This window comes from Hemiscyllium ocellatum, chromosome 22 (genome assembly GCF_020745735.1).
Source record: "Hemiscyllium ocellatum isolate sHemOce1 chromosome 22, sHemOce1.pat.X.cur, whole genome shotgun sequence".
Classification (NCBI taxonomy): domain Eukaryota; kingdom Metazoa; phylum Chordata; class Chondrichthyes; order Orectolobiformes; family Hemiscylliidae; genus Hemiscyllium; species Hemiscyllium ocellatum.
Genome location: NC_083422.1, coordinates 48,286,813 through 48,304,464, shown reverse-complemented (window position 1 = coordinate 48,304,464; position 17,652 = coordinate 48,286,813). Strand labels below are relative to the sequence as shown.

The 17,652-nt window shown below is 42.2% G+C and overlaps 1 protein-coding gene across 1 annotated transcript in view; it reads right to left on the bottom strand.

The window, feature by feature from the left end:
* Positions 1-2,287: 2,287 nt before the first annotated feature.
* Positions 2,288-17,652, bottom strand: part of LOC132826167 (solute carrier family 2, facilitated glucose transporter member 5-like) — a 237,741-nt gene continuing 222,376 nt past the window's right edge. The window contains exons 14-17 of the mRNA XM_060841809.1: positions 10,249-10,350; positions 5,424-5,493; positions 3,133-3,260; positions 2,288-2,530 (exon numbers count right to left, since the gene is read on the bottom strand). Of these exons, the coding sequence (XP_060697792.1) occupies positions 2,288-2,530; positions 3,133-3,260; positions 5,424-5,493; positions 10,249-10,350 (543 nt within the window). The remainder of the gene's footprint in view (positions 2,531-3,132; positions 3,261-5,423; positions 5,494-10,248; positions 10,351-17,652) is intronic.

Here is a 17,652-nt window from a genome sequence, read left to right as displayed (position 1 = left end):
GGAAACCCACACAGACACAGGGAAAATGTGCAAACTCCACACAGTCAGTCACCTGAGTCGGGATTTGAACCCAGGTCTCTGGCACTGTGAGGCAGCAGTGCTAACTGCTGTACCACCGTGCCGCCCACAAGTATCCAATATTAAACCACAAGTATTAAAGTATCCAGAAACAAGAAATGCAAAGAGTGATGAGTCAATGTTTGACTCCTGGTCACTAATCCATAGCCTGGGTGAGGATGCATGGTATTGATATTCCCAATACAGCCAAATTAAAACATGTATCACAGGAACCACCAGCATTTCTTGATCTCGAGCTCATCGTCAAAAATAACTTACGTTTATGCAGAACCTTCAACATAGTGACATTTCCCAAAATTCTTCAAAACCATTAAAAAAAACTAACACTGAATTACTTAAGGACATATTTGGGCGCAGGCGACTATTGTAATAGGTTGGTTTTAAGGCAAATTTTAAAAGAAGGAAGTGAGTTTGAGAGGTTTAGGAAGGGACTATAATAACTGACAATTCTTACTTTGTTTATGGCGAGGCTATGGTTGAGTTTATTGATCACCAGTTTATTAATGTTCAGACCCAGGTTATGGCCTGAATTTGAATCTTGCTATGACAGTTGGTGGAATTTGAATTCCATAACAAATCTGGAATTATGAGTTTGATGATGACCATAAAACTATTGTCAACTGTTGGGAAAAATAATGTCTGATTCACTAATGTCCTTTCAGGAAGGAAACTGCTGGTCTAATGCACATGTGACTTTAAATCCACAGTAATATGGTTGACTTCTAACTGTCCTTGGAGCAATTAAGTTTGGAAATAAATACTTGCTTCACTAGTAATGCCCACATCTTGTGTGAATAAAAAAAACTGGATGGAGGGGGTATTGCTGGAAATCCAGATTTGCTCTCGAACCTTTGCTGTCATTATAACTTGCTTGTCTGCCTTAGAACGCATTTACCGGTTCTGTAACTCTGGTGTAAATCTATAGGTAAAAAATGAGGTCTGCAGATGCTGGAGAAGGGTGATGAAGGGCTTATGCCCGAAACGTCGAATTTCCTGTTCCTTGGATGCTGCCTAACCTGCTGTGCTTTAACCAGCAACACATTTTCAGCTGTAAATCTATAGGCCCAGAATGGGTAACGCCAACAGATTCCCTCAAGGGCATTAGTGAACTAGTTATGTTTTTGGGTGTATCATGGTCACGTTTACCGACATTGACCTTTTCATTTTCAGATTTATAAAACTGAATTCAAATTATTGGCTGACCATGGCAGGATATGAACACACACACACACACTCTGGTTTTGGCTCTCTTTAACAACAAACAACTTGCATTGATATAGTATCTTAACTAAAATAAAACATGTCAAGTTACATCATAGTGATTATCAAATACCACCTCACACTGAGTCACATATAAGGATGATGGCAATGGGAGGTGGAGAGGCTGAGAGATTGAGGGAGGCAATTCTGGAGCTTGAGGCCTAGCCCAGCCACCACTGGTAAATTTAAAATCAGGAATGTGCAAGGGGTCAGAGGAGTGAAGAGATCTCAGAGGGTTGTAGAGATGGAAGAGATTGCAGAGATAGTGTGAGGGAATTAATAAATTTGCAAACAAGAACAAGAATTTTTAAAATCGAGGTGTGGTAGACAGGGAGCCAACGTAACAATTTTGGTTACTTTACTGGATAATTGGTTGTGGTGATATTGTGGTTGAGTAATAAATAAGTCAGGACACTAGCTATAACTTCAGTGTTTTTTTTTCAAATAATGGCTATGAAATTTCTTTTGTCTTCTCTGATTCAAGGAGAATATTATTCATCCATCCAGGAAGGCAGACAGGCCTGCGATCATCTAAAAAGACAGCACCTTGGGCAGTGCTGTACTCCCTTGGTACTGCAATTGAGTGTCAACTAGGGTGATGGAGTTAAAGTCTCTGGAGTGGGGAGTGAACCAACAACCATCCAACGTGGAGGCGATATCTCTGGAGTTAAGGAGAGACTAGGGACTGTGGTTTGATGATGCTATGTGTGTACAGAAGGAAGACTTGGTGGGGTACAGCTGGTGGAGCATCCTGTTTGGAAATGTCTCCTGAGCAAAGAATGAGCTAAAGTTGGTGATGGAGAGATTGTAACCAAATTCAACACAGAGGACCCTTGGGTGATGGGGGAGGGGTGGGGGATATCTTGTCAGTATGCAAGATTATTGCCTTAGTAATATAAAAATTCAAATAAAAGCTAGTACCACCTTGTCCATCCAATACTTCTTAAGTTTATTCATCCATGAAATAAGTTTCAAAATCTGTAGAACTGTTTTCTAAAGTCCCATATCCCTTAAACTTCCTCAGCTGAAGCTCAAGAGGCACACGATATCTTGCTGCATTTTTGGAGGAGAACATCTGACTGATCTCCATAAAAGTTTTGTTTCTGGTCTCTGGGATGACAATATAAGCATAGATGGCGACAATCCAACATACCCCACAAAAAACCAGGTAGCAGTAAGCTCCAGCAGACATCTGCAAACAGAACACATTTCACAAATTAGAGGCTCATCTCACGCATTGCCACAGGATGAGCCACTCAGAATGGTGCCTGTCCCAATCTATCTTCCAAATCTCACATCTGGAATACTGGAGTGCTGGGTGTTCCTATCTGGGAATGTCTGAAGAGGCTCTAACCTCTAAGTCAAGAAAATTGAGAGATCAAATATGTTTCCAAGATTTGATCCCAAAAACCAGACTGAGATCCCCAATATGGCACTATGGAGGGAGGAAAACACTGTCGAAGGTTGAGGAGTGCCGCACTGTCAGAGGGTCTGCACTGAGGGAGTGCCGCACTGTCAGAGGGTCAGCACTGAGGGAGTGCCGCACTGTCAGAGGGTCTGCACTGAGGGAGTGCTGCACTGTCAGAGGGTCAGCACTGAGGGAATGCCGCATTGTCAGAGGGTCAGCACTGAGGGAATGCCGCATTGTCAGAGGGTCAGTACTGTGGGAGTGCTACGTCATGCATTATTGAGCATAACAGTCCTGTGTATATACTTTATGTTGTTTGTTATTCTATCATTGAAAAACTATAATATACTCTTGTTATATATTTAATATTAACTGACATTACTAACCTGAAGGAATGGAAAAACAAAACCTACAGTGAAGTTTGACAGCCAGTTGAGGGCCCCTCCAATGATGTAAGCAGCTGGACGATGTGACTGGGTAAACAGCTCAGCAGTCATCAGAAAGGGGACTCCAGCTGCACAATAAAGGGAGGGAGAGGGAGAATAAGAGGGATATAAACGGGAGATTGAGGTTGGGAAGATAGTGAGGCAGAGAGGAGAAATCAGAGAAAAAGTAAGGGAGAGTTGATTTAAAGAAGTGGAAAAAAGAATAAGTGAGAGCAGAGAATAGAAAAGAAAATGAGAACAAGCAAGAGAAACAGACAGCAGGAAAAAATGGGTACAGAGAGAGAGAAAGTGAGAGAGACGGGCAAAAAGGGACTCAAAGAAGTAAAACAGTGATGAAGAAAGTAACAACACAGTGATAGACAATTTAAAGAATGCAAAAAATAGATGTTAAGCAAACAGAGAACAAGAAAAGAAGAGAGTTGAGAAGGCAGAGTAGCAAACAGATATGGCAAGAGAGAAAAATATCCTCCAGAAAGTGAGAGGGGAAAGACAAGAAAGGAAATAAAGAAATTAGTTAGTTATTGAGTTTATAAGAGTGATTTGTACTAATGTGCCATTGACCTATTCGCACAGATCCTTGAGAAACAAGCAGCAGTATTCATATTCTCAGAACCTTTTATATTCATTACTTTTCTAAGTGTCATGGCGACCAGTCCTAAATCCAAAGGGGGCATGTGTGATAAACTCTCAATAACTGTTCTCTCCTATCACTAGCCCCATTCAGTGCAGGTGCAGATGAAAAGTGGTTTGAGTTCCCTCTTACCTCCTCACCCACACCTCACACGTCACCCCCACCCCCCAGCCCGGAGCCTGACTGCTGCACAGATCTGGCCTACTGCAAGCAGAAAGAGAAGATTGAAATGTAAAAATTAAGTGTCATGTGCTGTGTAGTACGTTCCAATGCTTGGCTTGCTCCCCCATTTACTTAAATAGGGATGTTGATAGAGATCTAATCTAATACTCAGAGGATGAGTTTAGGAACAATTTAGTCCAGATTTGCATTATTTTTGCATAATGGCCATGACAGAGCTTAATGTGATAAAATGGATCTGAACTCTGAGATGAGCGCCATTGTTCATTAAGAATAAAAGAGAAGATATATTCATCATTGTTTATATACAATGATCCATGAAAAGTACTAATTAAAGATGTAATTACACTGAATACATTCTCTATTGTAAATGGAATATATTCTTCATGGACAATACCAATAAATCAACTACCTAAAACGCCAAGACCCACATTTATCATTCTGATTGCACTCCTGCTAATTCACACTCGTTACTTTTCCACATCCTCATCTCCAGAATCAATTTGGGAGGGTAAAGATTATATGGAGCCCAGTGAGGTGAAGGGTCATAGTGCTGGGTAACTGACTACTCTCCCCCACTCCACTCCTCCTACAGCTGCCACTTCTCGTGATCTCGACCGTTCCCTCCTCAGGGTGTATCAGTGCGGCCACTTGGATCGGCGGAGGCGGTGATTGATCCTCACTCCAGAACTAGGCCAAAACTCTAATCAGGGAGAGACCGCCAATATACTGGAGATATCATCTGTTGGATCAGGTATGAAACTGGAGAAAGCCAGCTTTACTTCCTGGGCCCCAACTCTGGAATTCTTTCCCGAACGTTTTCTGCTTTCTCTCCTGTTTTAAGATACTTCTTAAAACCAAATAGGCCAAGATTAGGGTTGACTGCGTGAAGCAATGTTTGACCAGTTAGGTGGGTCAACAACATCAATTTGCATTTATATAGCACCTTTAACATCACCAAGCATTCAAAGGTGCCTTTCACACCCAGTCTTCTAAAACAACACTTAATTCATATTCAGGAGGTATGAGGGCAGATAAGTTAAACCTTGTTCAAAGGGGCAGTAGAATACTCTGAAAATGGTGAAGAGAATAAAACCAGAGATGCAAAAGAGGCCAGAATTAAGAATGCTGTGATCACTGACAATTTGAGGGGTGATGGTTATGGGGGAAATGGGAGGAGATTGTAGAGATAGGGAAGCACAAGGCTGGAGGGTGGAGGCAGGTTTCAAAACAATGATAATGTTATAAAAATGAAGGAATTCCAAAATTTTGGAAAAGTTTAAGATTACAGATGTTGGGATTTGTGAGAACATCCATGAGAGAATTGGAATAGTTGAGTCGGAGGAAACAAAACATCAATGAAGGCTTCAATAATATATGAGCAGGTCAGAAAGCAACATTGAGAGGATTTTTTTTATACCTGGTCCAACACAGAATCCAGCAATAATCCCAACAACACAAGCCACACTGGCATAGTGCATCCATGGAACCTGTCAATATAGTAGCACATGGGTGAGCGTGGATAACGTCTCACTGTTGACCTATAATATTCATCAACAAATGCAAATTGTACAACGAGAAAAGATTGTGCCTTTTACTATCTCAAAGTGTTTCACAGCCAATGAGGTACTTCTTTGAAGAGGAGTCAATGTTGTAATGTAGAAACATGCAGCCAGTTTGAACAAAGCAAGATCCCACTTACAGCAATGATGAAATGATCTTTTGACTTTGAGCGATAATTATTGGCTAGTGCACATAGAGGAAACAGAAACATAGCAGTAGGCCACTTAGCTCTCAAACCTGCTCCACTGCTCTAGATCATAGCTGATCATCTACTTAATGCCATTTTACATGCCTTCTCCTGATGTCATTTGTAACTAAAAACCTATTGACCTCTGTCTTAAACATACTCAATAACTGAGCTCCACAGCCCTCTAGGGTAGAAAATTCCAAAGAATCACCACCCTATGAATAAAAAAATTCCTCCACATCATAATCTTAAATGGCTTGCTCCTTACTCTGAGACTGTATTCCATGGTTGTATATGCCTTCAGGACAGGGGATACCAACTTTCTGAATCCACCCTGTTGACTCTTCTGACGTTTTTTATAAATTTCTATGAGATCACCACTTATTTTGGTAAATTTCAGAGAAAAGTGGGCCGGTCTCTTCAAGCTTTCATCCTGGGACTATCCCAGGAATCAATCTGATGAACCACTGCTGCACTCCCTCTAGGCAAATATATTCTTTCTAAGGCAAAGGGATCAAGAGTTGTACAGAATACTCCAGGAGCAATCTCAACAGTATTCTGGACAATTAAAACAAGACATCTTTATTCCTGTACTCAAATCAGCTTGTGATAGAGGGCAACATATCAATATACCATTTGAATTCCTAATCGCTTGCTGCATCTGTATGCTAGCTTTCAGAAACTTATGAATGAGGACATCAATTTTGGACATCAACACTCTCACCATTTAAGAAGTATTCCGAACTTCCAATCTTCCCGCCAAAGTGAATAATCTCTTTATACTGAATATGCCATGCTCCTGAAGAAGGGCTTATGCCTGAAACGTCGATTCTCCTGCTCCTTGAATGCTGCCTGACCTGCTGCGCTTTTCCAGCAACACATTTTTCAGCTCTGATCTCCAGCATCTGCAGTCCTCACTTTCTCCTATGCCATGCTCTTGCCCACTCACTCAGCCTGTCCAAAGTAACTTGAAACCTCTTTGTATCATCCTCACAACTCACATTCCTACCTAGGACATCCCAGAGAGAGCCCCTATGGTTTTCCTGAAACTCCCACCTTTGGAATGACAGAGTTTTTTCCTTGAATATCTCATCCAGAATATGGCACTGCAGTAATCCAGCGCCCACTCATTCTTGGCCTAGCACCAGTGCTGTCTCCCTCAGTTACTGACCCTCTAACAAGGCAGGGCTCCCTCGGTACTGACCTCTAACCATTCAACACTCCCTCAGTACTGATCCTCTGCCAGTGCATCAATACCTCAGTATTCACCCTAGACAGTATTGACCTTGTGACAGTACAACGCTCCCTCAGCACTGACGCTGTGACAGTGCAGCACTCCATCAATACTGACACTTAGAGGTTGGAAACTATGGGTAATGACGACATTCCTGCAAGAGTACAGAAGTCGTGTGCTCCAGAACTTGTGTGACATTAGCCAAGCTACTCTGGTACAACAAAAACATTAGAAACTACCTGACAATGTGGAAAATTGCCCAGAAATGTCCTGCGCACATAAAGCAGGACAAATCAAACTGGCCAATTGCCACCCCATTAATACATTCTTGATCATCAATACAGTGATGGAAGATGTCATCAATAATGCTGTTTGGCAGCACTTGTTTAGCAATATCTTGCTCACTGATGCTCAGTTTGGGGTTTGCCAGAGCTGCTCAACTCCTGATGTCATTGCAGTCTTAGCTCAAACATGGACAAAAAAATTGAACTCAAGAAATGGTGAACAAGACTGCCCTTGACCAACACAGTATCTGGCCAATTGTGACATCTGGCTTGTGATTTTAAATTAACCTGTTGGACTAAAATCTGGTGTTGTGTGACTTCTGACCTCAAAACTCTATTGATCACAATCTTGAATATACTTTAGGGAGAATTTCAAAGATTTTGGAATCCCTACAGTGTGGAAACAAGCCATTTGGCCCATCAAGTCCACACTGATCCTCCAAAGAGCATTCCACCCCCTACCTTCTCTATGCCTAACCCACCCTGTACACTACTGTCAAATTTAGCATGGCCAATTCACCTAACCTGAACATCTTTGGACTGTGGGAGGAAACCAGAGCACCTCACACAGACACAGGAGAAATGCAAACTCCACGCAGAGATTCGCCTGAGCTGGAATCAAACCCAGGTCCCTGGAGCTGTGAGGCAGCAGTACTAACCACTGAGCCATCGTGCCATCAGACAAGTGTTTGGTGGAGAAATTTCTCACCTGAATCCTAAATGAATGCCTCTGTATACCGAGACTGTGCTAATTCTAGAATAGTGCTTCCAAACTATTTTCCAATGTGACTCCATTTTACTGTTTGAAAATTAATGTGACCCTAGATGCCAGCAAAAACAAAGCAGCCATAAAGCAGCATAGAAACATTCAGCGTGTAATTAATGTTTGTGTATTATAGATCAGCCCACAATACATCACACAAATATGAAACTCTAAAGTACTGTGTGGAAAATGCTATTGTTTTATGTAGTTACACAGATTTTAGCCAACATGTCCAATTACATACATATGTCTGCCTTTCCATTCTCCACAGACTTCCCAACCCATTCATTCATCACTCCCTCTTCCAAACATCCTGTACACATCAACAAGTCCCTCGTCATAACCACTCTCCTCTCTACACAAACATACCCGCTGGTCTGAGTCAGTATCCTGGGGTTAGCAGCTTGTACAAGACAGAGAGGGGAAGAAAGTTTGATTTGGAGATGCCGGTGTTGGACTGGGGTGTACAAAGTTAAAAATCAAACAACACCAGGTTATAGTCCAATAGGTTTAATTGGAAGCTCCGAAAGCTTGTGTGCTTCCAATTAAACCTGTTGGACTATAACCTGGTGCTGTATGATTTTTAGCAGCATTTGAAGCTGCTACTCAACTTTCCCAGCTCAGCTGGTTTCTCCCTCACACCAGACACAGTCAGTCTCTGCCAGGCCTCTGCCCTCGGCATTTGCCACTTAAAGGGTTTTCTGATCCTGTGGGTCCAACGCTGGTCATACTAATGACTCTAGACTAGGATGTCTCCCCTCCACAGTTGCCATTGGTGCTGGGAGGAAGGGCAGCTCACCATCCCAATGTGCCCCATCCAATTCACTGTTTGGGAACCTGTTCTAGATTTCAGATTCTCGAATTGGGGGGAGCGGGGGGAACGGGGGGAACAGCCTCTCAATATCTACCCAGTCAAATCCTCTCAGAATCCTGCCTGTTTCAATTGAACAATACCTCATTTTTCTAGATTTGAGAATGCACATTCATTTTACTTAATCTGTCACCATCAACCAACTCCCTCATCTTCAGATAATGGAAACAGTTTCTCCAATTGTACTCGATTTACATAAACTCTAAACATCTCAAATCCTCTCCTTCACCTTCTCAGAGCAGAACAATCCTAATTTCCCAACAAATCTACAAAATTCCCAACATCCTCTACTGATGGGCGGCATGATGGATCAGTGGTTAGCACTGCTGCCTCACAGCGCCAGGGACACAGGTTCGATTCCAGACTTGGGCAACTGTCTGTGTGGAGTTTGCATATTCTCACTGTGTCTGTGTGGGTTTCCTCTGGGTGCTCCGGTTTTCTCCCACAATCTAAAGATGTGCAGGTCAGGTGAACTGGCCATGCTAAATTGCCCATAGAGTTAACTCTCCCTCCCACTCCACCGAGGACATGCAGGTCCTTGGACTCCTCCACTGGCAAAACATAACAACACGACGTTTGGAGGAAGAACGCCTCATCTTCCGCCTGGGAACCCTCCAACCACAAGGGATGAACTCAGATTTCTCCAGTTTCCTCATTTCCTCTCCCCCCACCTTGTCTCAGCCGGTTCCCTCAACTCAGCACCGCCCTCCTAACCTGCAATCTTCTTCCTAACCTCTCCGCCCCCACCCCACTCCGGCCTATCACCCTCACCTTGACCTCCTTCCACCTATCACATCTCCATCGCCCCTCCCCCAAGTCCCTCCTCCCTACCTTTTATCTTAGCCTGCCTGGCACCCTCTCCTCATTCCTGATGAAGGGCTTGTGCCCGAAACGTCGAATTTTCTATTCCTTGGATGCTGCCTAACCTGCTGTGCTTTAACCAGCAACACATTTTCAACATAGAGTTAGGTACCTTAGTCAGGGGTATATGTGGGGAATGGGTCTGGGTGGGTTACTCTTCGGAGGGTTGGTATGGACTTGTTGGGGCGAAGAGCCTGTTTCCATGCTATAGTTAATCTAATCTAATCCACTCTTCTCCAAGATCCTCCCTGAAATCTATTACCTAAAGATGAATGTAATGATTCAGCTGAGGCCACAGTATGTTGTTGGCTGTAAATACATTGGGATTTTCTGATGTTGGAAATGACTTTGGATTCAAACCCTGTTCATAAGTTTGCTGCCAGCTGTATCAATACCAACTCAGCCCTGGACATACAGATGCCAGTATGTTAATAAATGAGGTGAAGAATCTGACTGGATAAACAGAGACAATCAAGAATTACCTCAAATAGTAATGACATTGTGATCCCAGCACAAGAGAATCCCATGAAGCTGAATCCACCAATCAGCAAAGGACGTCTCCCTACTCTCTCGATCGTTAAACTCTGAATGACAAAGAGTAACAAAATGAACCAATCAGATGGTGTCATTGGAAAATAGTGCTTCACTCTATAATTCAGTCAACACAGCACCTGTTTCATCAGCAACAAATGATCTCCTCTGTATCCAAGGTCATTCAGTATAGACTACATTGGGTCAGGACACCTCTCAGCCCTACCCCCAGCTCCACCGTCCTCGGCCACTGACCCCTGTACCACAGGTCAGCTGCTTTTACCACATCCTCCCCCGATTCCAACTCCCAAACCATCCCACCAACAGTCAGCCCATCTCAAAAACCCCAAATATAACCCTTGCCCAATATTAAAATGATGTCCAATATCTGGCAATCCCTAGACCTCAGCAAAAATAGGTCTGTTCACAATTGCAGACCCCAGACTCCTCAGCTTATCAAAAAAGTGAGTGAGCAATAACTTTGGAAAGGAGTAACAGACACTCCCCATGAGTTACAGAGTACAAGCTAATCAAGGTGTTCGGGTTGGATTAAGTAAAATAACAGAACCAGAAGTGAGTTACAGAGTGGAATCTAATCGAGGGGTTAAACATAGATTATACCTAGAACAACACATACTCAGGAGTGAGTTTACAGACTGGAACTTAAGAGGTTCAAGGTGGACTATATATAGAATAGACATCCTGGAGCGAATTACATTCAGGGATCCTATGGAGGTGTTTGGGTGGTTCATATATAGAATAATAGATACTTGGGAGTGCTTTACAAGCTGGAATCTAATCAAGGAATTCAGGTGGTTTGTATATTGTACAACAGAGATCCAGGTGTGAATTACAGCCTGGAATCCAATTAAGGGGCTCAGGATAGTTTATTTGTAGAATAACAGATACCTGGGATTGCGTTACAGACTGGAATCTAATAGAGGGATTCAGGTGGCTTATACATACAGTAACAGATAACCAGAATGAATTACAGCCTGCAATCTAATTGAAGGGTTCACATGTTTTATATATAGAACAGGAGGTACCCAGGAGCAGAGATTGGAAGTTAATCATGGATTTTGAGGTGTGAGGTTTAAATCTGGAATAACAGATATCCAGGAACAAATTACAGACTGGAATCTAACTGAGAAGTTTAGGGGTTTATATAGAGAATGATAAACAATGGGAGTGAATTAAAGACTGGAATCTAATTGAGGAGTTTTGGTGCATTTATAAAGAAAATATCAAATAGCTGGAGTGCTTTATAGGCAGAAGAGCAGATACTTGGGGACTGAGTTATCCATGAATGCGAGTCATATGCTAAACTTGCGTTTCACTTTCTCTTGTCACAAACTTTCACTGAGATTCACTGTATTCTGATAATAATGATGGATTAAGGTTGCTGAAATCAGAGTTAATTAAGGCAGCTCCTTATTCCTTCCTTTCCACTCTGAGTATGGCTGCTGATGTGATGTGGATTCCTACAGCACAATTCTGCAAGTGTTTCCCCCTCAAGTCTGTATCCAAGTCATTTCAGGCAGCACATTCCACATCACAACTTGCTGCATCAAAAATAATTCACCCTAGTGCCAGCTGCTTCTTTTTTCAATTATTTGAAGTCTGTGTCCTCTGTTTACTGACTCTGCCACTAGAAACAGTTTCTCCCCACGATTTTGATCGCATCCTCTAAATCTGCTCTTAATCTCTCTGCTCTAAGGAGAACAATCCTCATCTCTCTATGTAACTAAGTCCTGCATTGCTGGCTCAGTTCCAGTAAATATACCAAATCTTGCATAAACCTTCCAACAAACCTCCTGGAGTCCACGCGAAATGAATTCCACCAACGGGCGGTGAAGGTAAACGAGGATAGTAAAGTTTAACAAATGGTTGTAATTTTATAACCAATCCTTCCAGTTCCAGTGGGTAACATTGCCTCCCCCACTCAGGGCCTATATCGATGACAGCACTGTGAGTTTCTGTGAGTAACTATGTGCAGCTGAGGTTAAAGTTCTTGCTGTAGTTCTAGGAGGGTCTTATAACTGTCAGCACATCAGAGCTGGAGACTTAGACTAGTCTGTGAGAGAGGATTTGTTCTCAAATCTGCACCATCTTCTGTTTATTAAAGTCAAAAAGCACCAAGCAATTTCACTCCTGGGACCAAAAACCACCAGCATTAGTCTCTTTAATTGTCAAAAACCTTATTCAGTGTTACATAGCGTGGGTCATGCTCCACTTAAAATAGGAGAGAGCAGCACACAGAATAAATTCTGCTGTTAGTTGAAGTAATGAACAGTGAGACAAAGAATCCTCTCCTCGCACATCAGTTCCTGTTCATACATCGTGTGCTGTTGTGCAAAAGAGCAAATAAACCAGCCAGGAACTTTGAGAAAAAGATAGAAAGATGCTGAGGAAGAGGGAGAAAGAAAGAGTATCAGAGCGAGTGAGATGGGACAAAGGAAGACACAGAGAGAATGTGTGTGGGTGGTGGAGGGAAAGTGTTAGGGACAACACTCGCATTGATAGCTACCTTGAATGGATTTGCATAATTAGGTGTGGCTAACCCTGCTGCAATGGTTAACACTGCTTTCAGGCTGTAAAATGCCTGCTGACATTCCTCCGTCCACTGATATTTTCTATATTTCTTCAACACGTCAGTGAAGCAACCACACACTGTTAAAATTCGGTGTGAATCTCCGATAAAAAACACTCAGTCCCAGGAATCGTAGTGCTTCCCTCTTCATTGATGTTATGGGAAACTCCCGTGGGGCTATCTTTCCATATCCAATAACGTGGCCCAGGAATGTGACTCGGGCTTTCGTGAACTGTATCTTTGCCAGGTTTATCATCAAGCCCGTCTCCCGACGTCAATCGAACAATTCTGATAGATGCTCCGAATGTTCCTTCCATGCGTGACTAAAAATCATGTTGTCAGTACACACCAAAGAATTAGTAATCTCAAAATAACTTAATTGGTTAGTCTTTGGAATATGGCTGCCGCATTTTTCATACCTTTGGCATGACTTTAAACTGGTACAGTCCATGCAGTGTCACAAAAGCTAAAATGTTCTTCGCTCTTTTGGATAAAAGTACCTGTCAGTGTCCTCTAAATAAGTCCAACTTTGAAATATAAGTTGCTGATCCAACCTTCTCAATACAGTTTTCCAAATGTGGAATGGGATAGGAATCAAATTTTGTAATGTATTGACATTGTGAGAGTTCACACATAATTATCAAGTACCATTTGGTTGTGGCACTATCAATATATGAGCTCAGTTCGCTGCAATTCACTTTCATTCTATTGTCTTTGAGAATGCATTCAATCTTTTTCAACCTGTGCCAACTTTGGAGGGTTAAGTGTATAAGGATGTTGCTTAATTGGAACAGCATTTTCAGTATCTACATCATACATAATCAGATCAGTACTTCCCATCTTATACCCATATCTCCCTATGTGATTGTTATAAACCTTTCAGGTCATTTTGATTTTTCTCTGGAAGGTAACTCAATAATTTGAGTACTTCCTCATTGTCCAATTTAATTTGAAATTCAGAATCTGAACTTGGTTCTTCACTCTGTGTTGTAACCAGTAACACATTCTCCTTTTGCTTTCCTTTCCTATCAAAATACCTTTTGAGCATCTTCACAGACACACTCTGTGAGATTTCTTTCTATCTGACATTCTTATCAAGTAATTCACCTCATTTAATCTTCATTTGATTTGATAAAGCCCACTAAGTCTTGCCTTTAAAGATTCACCTCCCACTGGTAATAATACTAAAACTTTATCTCCACTTTTTAAATTTCTTGTGTGCTTCCTGTCTCATCACATGCTGTACTAATTTTAAATTCTAGGAGAAAGTGAGGACTGCAAATGTTGGAGATCAGAGTCGAGTGTGGTGTTGGAAAAGTACAGCAGGTCAGGCAACATCCGAGGAGCAGGAATGAGGCTTATGAGCCAAGGGGGCTGAGAGATAAAAGATTATGTCTCAGTCCCCTTGGCCCAAAAGCCTCGTTCCTGGTGAAGAGCCTATTGTCAAAACATCGATTCTCCTGCTCCTCAGATGCTACCTGACCAGTTATGCTTTTCCAGCACCACACTCTCGACCCTAATTCTAAATGTTGTCTAGCCAACTCATCTGCCCTATTTAATCTTTTCTTGAAATTTGACACATAGCCCAAAAAAGTGGTCTCTGAACTCTGACTCACCAATTTCTCCTTAATTAATTTCAGTGATCATCTTACCTCACGCCTAAAACCTAATTCAAATGTACAGAATTTATTTGATTCATTAGGTGTATCCCTAATTGTAAAAAGTCCAAATGGAATTCCCTTAACCCAGTCCTCTGTATAATCTTGACTATAAGCCCTCGACATGGTCTTTAAGGATTGATGCCATTATTCTAATGCTCTCAGTGATCCTGAATGGTATATAATGTATTTGAATCTTATTCCTAAGCTATCTGAAATTTCTTTGAATAACTTTGATGTAAAATTTGACCCATGATCCAAGGTATTTCTGTCGGTAGTCCATATCTCGTAAAACATTCGAGTATCTCTTCTACAATCCTTTTGGCCATGATATTGAGTAATGGAATTGCCTCTGGAAATCTAGTAGCCACATCTGTTACGGTCAACAAATACTGGTTCCCACTTTTTGTTTTAGGCAAGGATTGGACTCAATCAAGTGAAATCTTGTGAAAGGTTCCTCAAATGTGGGAGTGGGTATACAGTGTACTAGTTTTATCACAGCCTGGGTTTTTCCAATTACATGACACAATGACACGATTAGATTCCGTACAGTGTGGAAATAGGCCCTTCGGCCCAACAAGTCCACACCGACCCTCCGAAGAGCAACCCTCCCAGACCCATTTTCCTCTGACTAATGTACCTAACACTATGGGCAATTTAGCATGGTCAATTCACTGACCTGCACATCTTTGGACTGTGGGAGGAAACTGGAGCATCCAGAGGAAACCCACGCAGACACGGGGAGAATGTGCAAACTCCACACAGACTGGAATCCCAAGGCTGGAATCGAACCTGGGACCCTGGTGCTGTGAGGCAGCAGTACTAACCACTGAGGCACCATGCCAACTATTTGGCAAAATTCAACCATATCCATATGCAGGCCAGGCCATTAAAAATGGTTTTGTATGTTGGCTTGAGTTTTCCTTTCTCCCAAATAACCTCCCACAAGTAATCCATGTACTAACCACAACACCACCTTTCCATAACCTGCCGGTAATACAATTTCATGAACTTCTGGCCATTTCTAGTCTGCTTGAAGACTTCCTTTTTAAGATAGCAAAATTCTGGGATATTCTCAGATTCTTTTTCTGAGTATCCTTTTTGATACAACTGCTTTAGCTTTTCCTCTTACTGTTGTGATTCAGTTTTCTCTGTAACTATACTTCCTGTAACACCTCAGTTTCCTGATTCCCCACTGACTTTTCAATCACAATAGGCATCACTCCCACCTGTGACCAAGCTATATCATTATTAAGGATAAACTGTACTTCCAGAACTGAGAATTTCTCTATTACTCCTCCTACTGCTTTTCCCCACCCTCTCCGACCACACTGCTCTCCTCACCTTGAATTCCACATTTTATCACTTTTTCTGGCCCTGCTCCCTCTGAAGTACATATCGCCTCATCTCTCACCATCAAAGAATGACCTACTCCTGTATCTCTTAAAACCTTACTTCCTTTCCCTACTCCTCCTGGTACCTGAGTCACCTTATCAATGCAAGTAAATTCTTTAAAGAGATCTGGCTTTTTCTCCTCAACCATCTCTGACTGGGTTGTATATTCTGGTGCAGCTTTTCAGATTCCACTATGTTTTCCTTTATCATTTCAAAATTCACTGGGGTGGCACGGTGGCTCAGTGTTAGCACTGCTGCCTCACAGCACCAAGGTCTCAGGTTCAATCCCAGCCTTGGGTGACTATCTGTGTGGTGTTTGCACATTCTCCCTGTGTCTGCCTGGGTTTCCTCCCACAGACCAAAGATGTGCAGGTCGGGTGAATTGGCCATGTTAAATTGCCCATAGTGTTAGGTGAGTTAGTCAGAGGGAAATGGGTAGGTGTGGACTTAATGGGCCTGTTTCCACACTGTAGGGAATCGAATCAAATCCTGTATTCTCACATCCATCTTCCCAGTGTTTTTTTTCAAACCACCAACACTTCATGCAGTGTTATTGCACCTTATTCAATGCACCTTATTACAGTGGAAGTACCCCGAGCTCCATTTCTTCTCTATCCTCCTCATGGGTTTCCTTTTTGCCCTGTGCTAAACTATCTTTAAAATTTACAATGAGATCTCTTTTTTCCTTACCACCTAAGGATTTCTCTTTCCCCAATTTCTATCTTTCACGGATTGAAATTATGAACCAACTCATAATCATCTGCCATTTCTGCTGCTAATCTCGCAGTCTTAACTCTCTGCTCTGTCACATGAGTTCTTACCACTTCAGGAAGTGAATTTTTGAACTCTCCCAAAATAATCGTCTCTCTAAGATTGTCATATATTTGATCTATTTTCAATGTCCTTCCCAAAATTATTTTGTTTGATCCTTTCAAACTCTATGTACTTTTGACCAGGTTCCCTCCTTAGATTCCTGAAATGGTATCGGTCGGCTTCTGGTATGAGCTCATATGCACTTAAGATGGCATTTTTCACCTCATTATTCTCTCCAAATGCCTCACTAGCTCTACCTACCAACTGGGTCCATTTGATGGCTCAGTGGTTAGCATTGCTGCCTTCTAGATGATGCACAGGCTTTAGGGAGTCAGGGTGAGTCACACACTGCAGTATTCCTAACCTCTGACCTGCTCTTGTAGCCACTGAGTTTATGTGGTGAATACAGATGAGTTTTTGGTCAATGGTAATGCCTAGGATGTTGACAGTTGGATATTCAGTGACGGTAACACCACTGAATGTCAAGGGGCGGTGGTTAGATTGTCTCCTATAGGTGATGGTCACAGCCTGCCATTTGTGTGACATGAATATCACTTGCCATTTATCTGTCCAAGCCTGGATATTGTCCAGATTTTGTTGCGTTTGAACACGGACTGCTTCAGTATCTGAGGAGTTGTGAATAATGCTGAACATTGTGCAATTGTCGGCGAACATCCCCACTTCTGACCTTATGATGGAGGGAAGATCATTGATGAAGTAGCTGAACGTGGTGGGGCCTAGGACATTACCCTGAGGAGCTCCTGCAATGATGCCCTGGAGCTGAGATGATTGACCTCCAACAACCACCTTCCTATGAGCCAGGTGTGACTCCAATCAACACAGAATACTCCCCGCGAGTCACACTGATTCTATTTTTGCTAGGACTCCTTGATGTCACA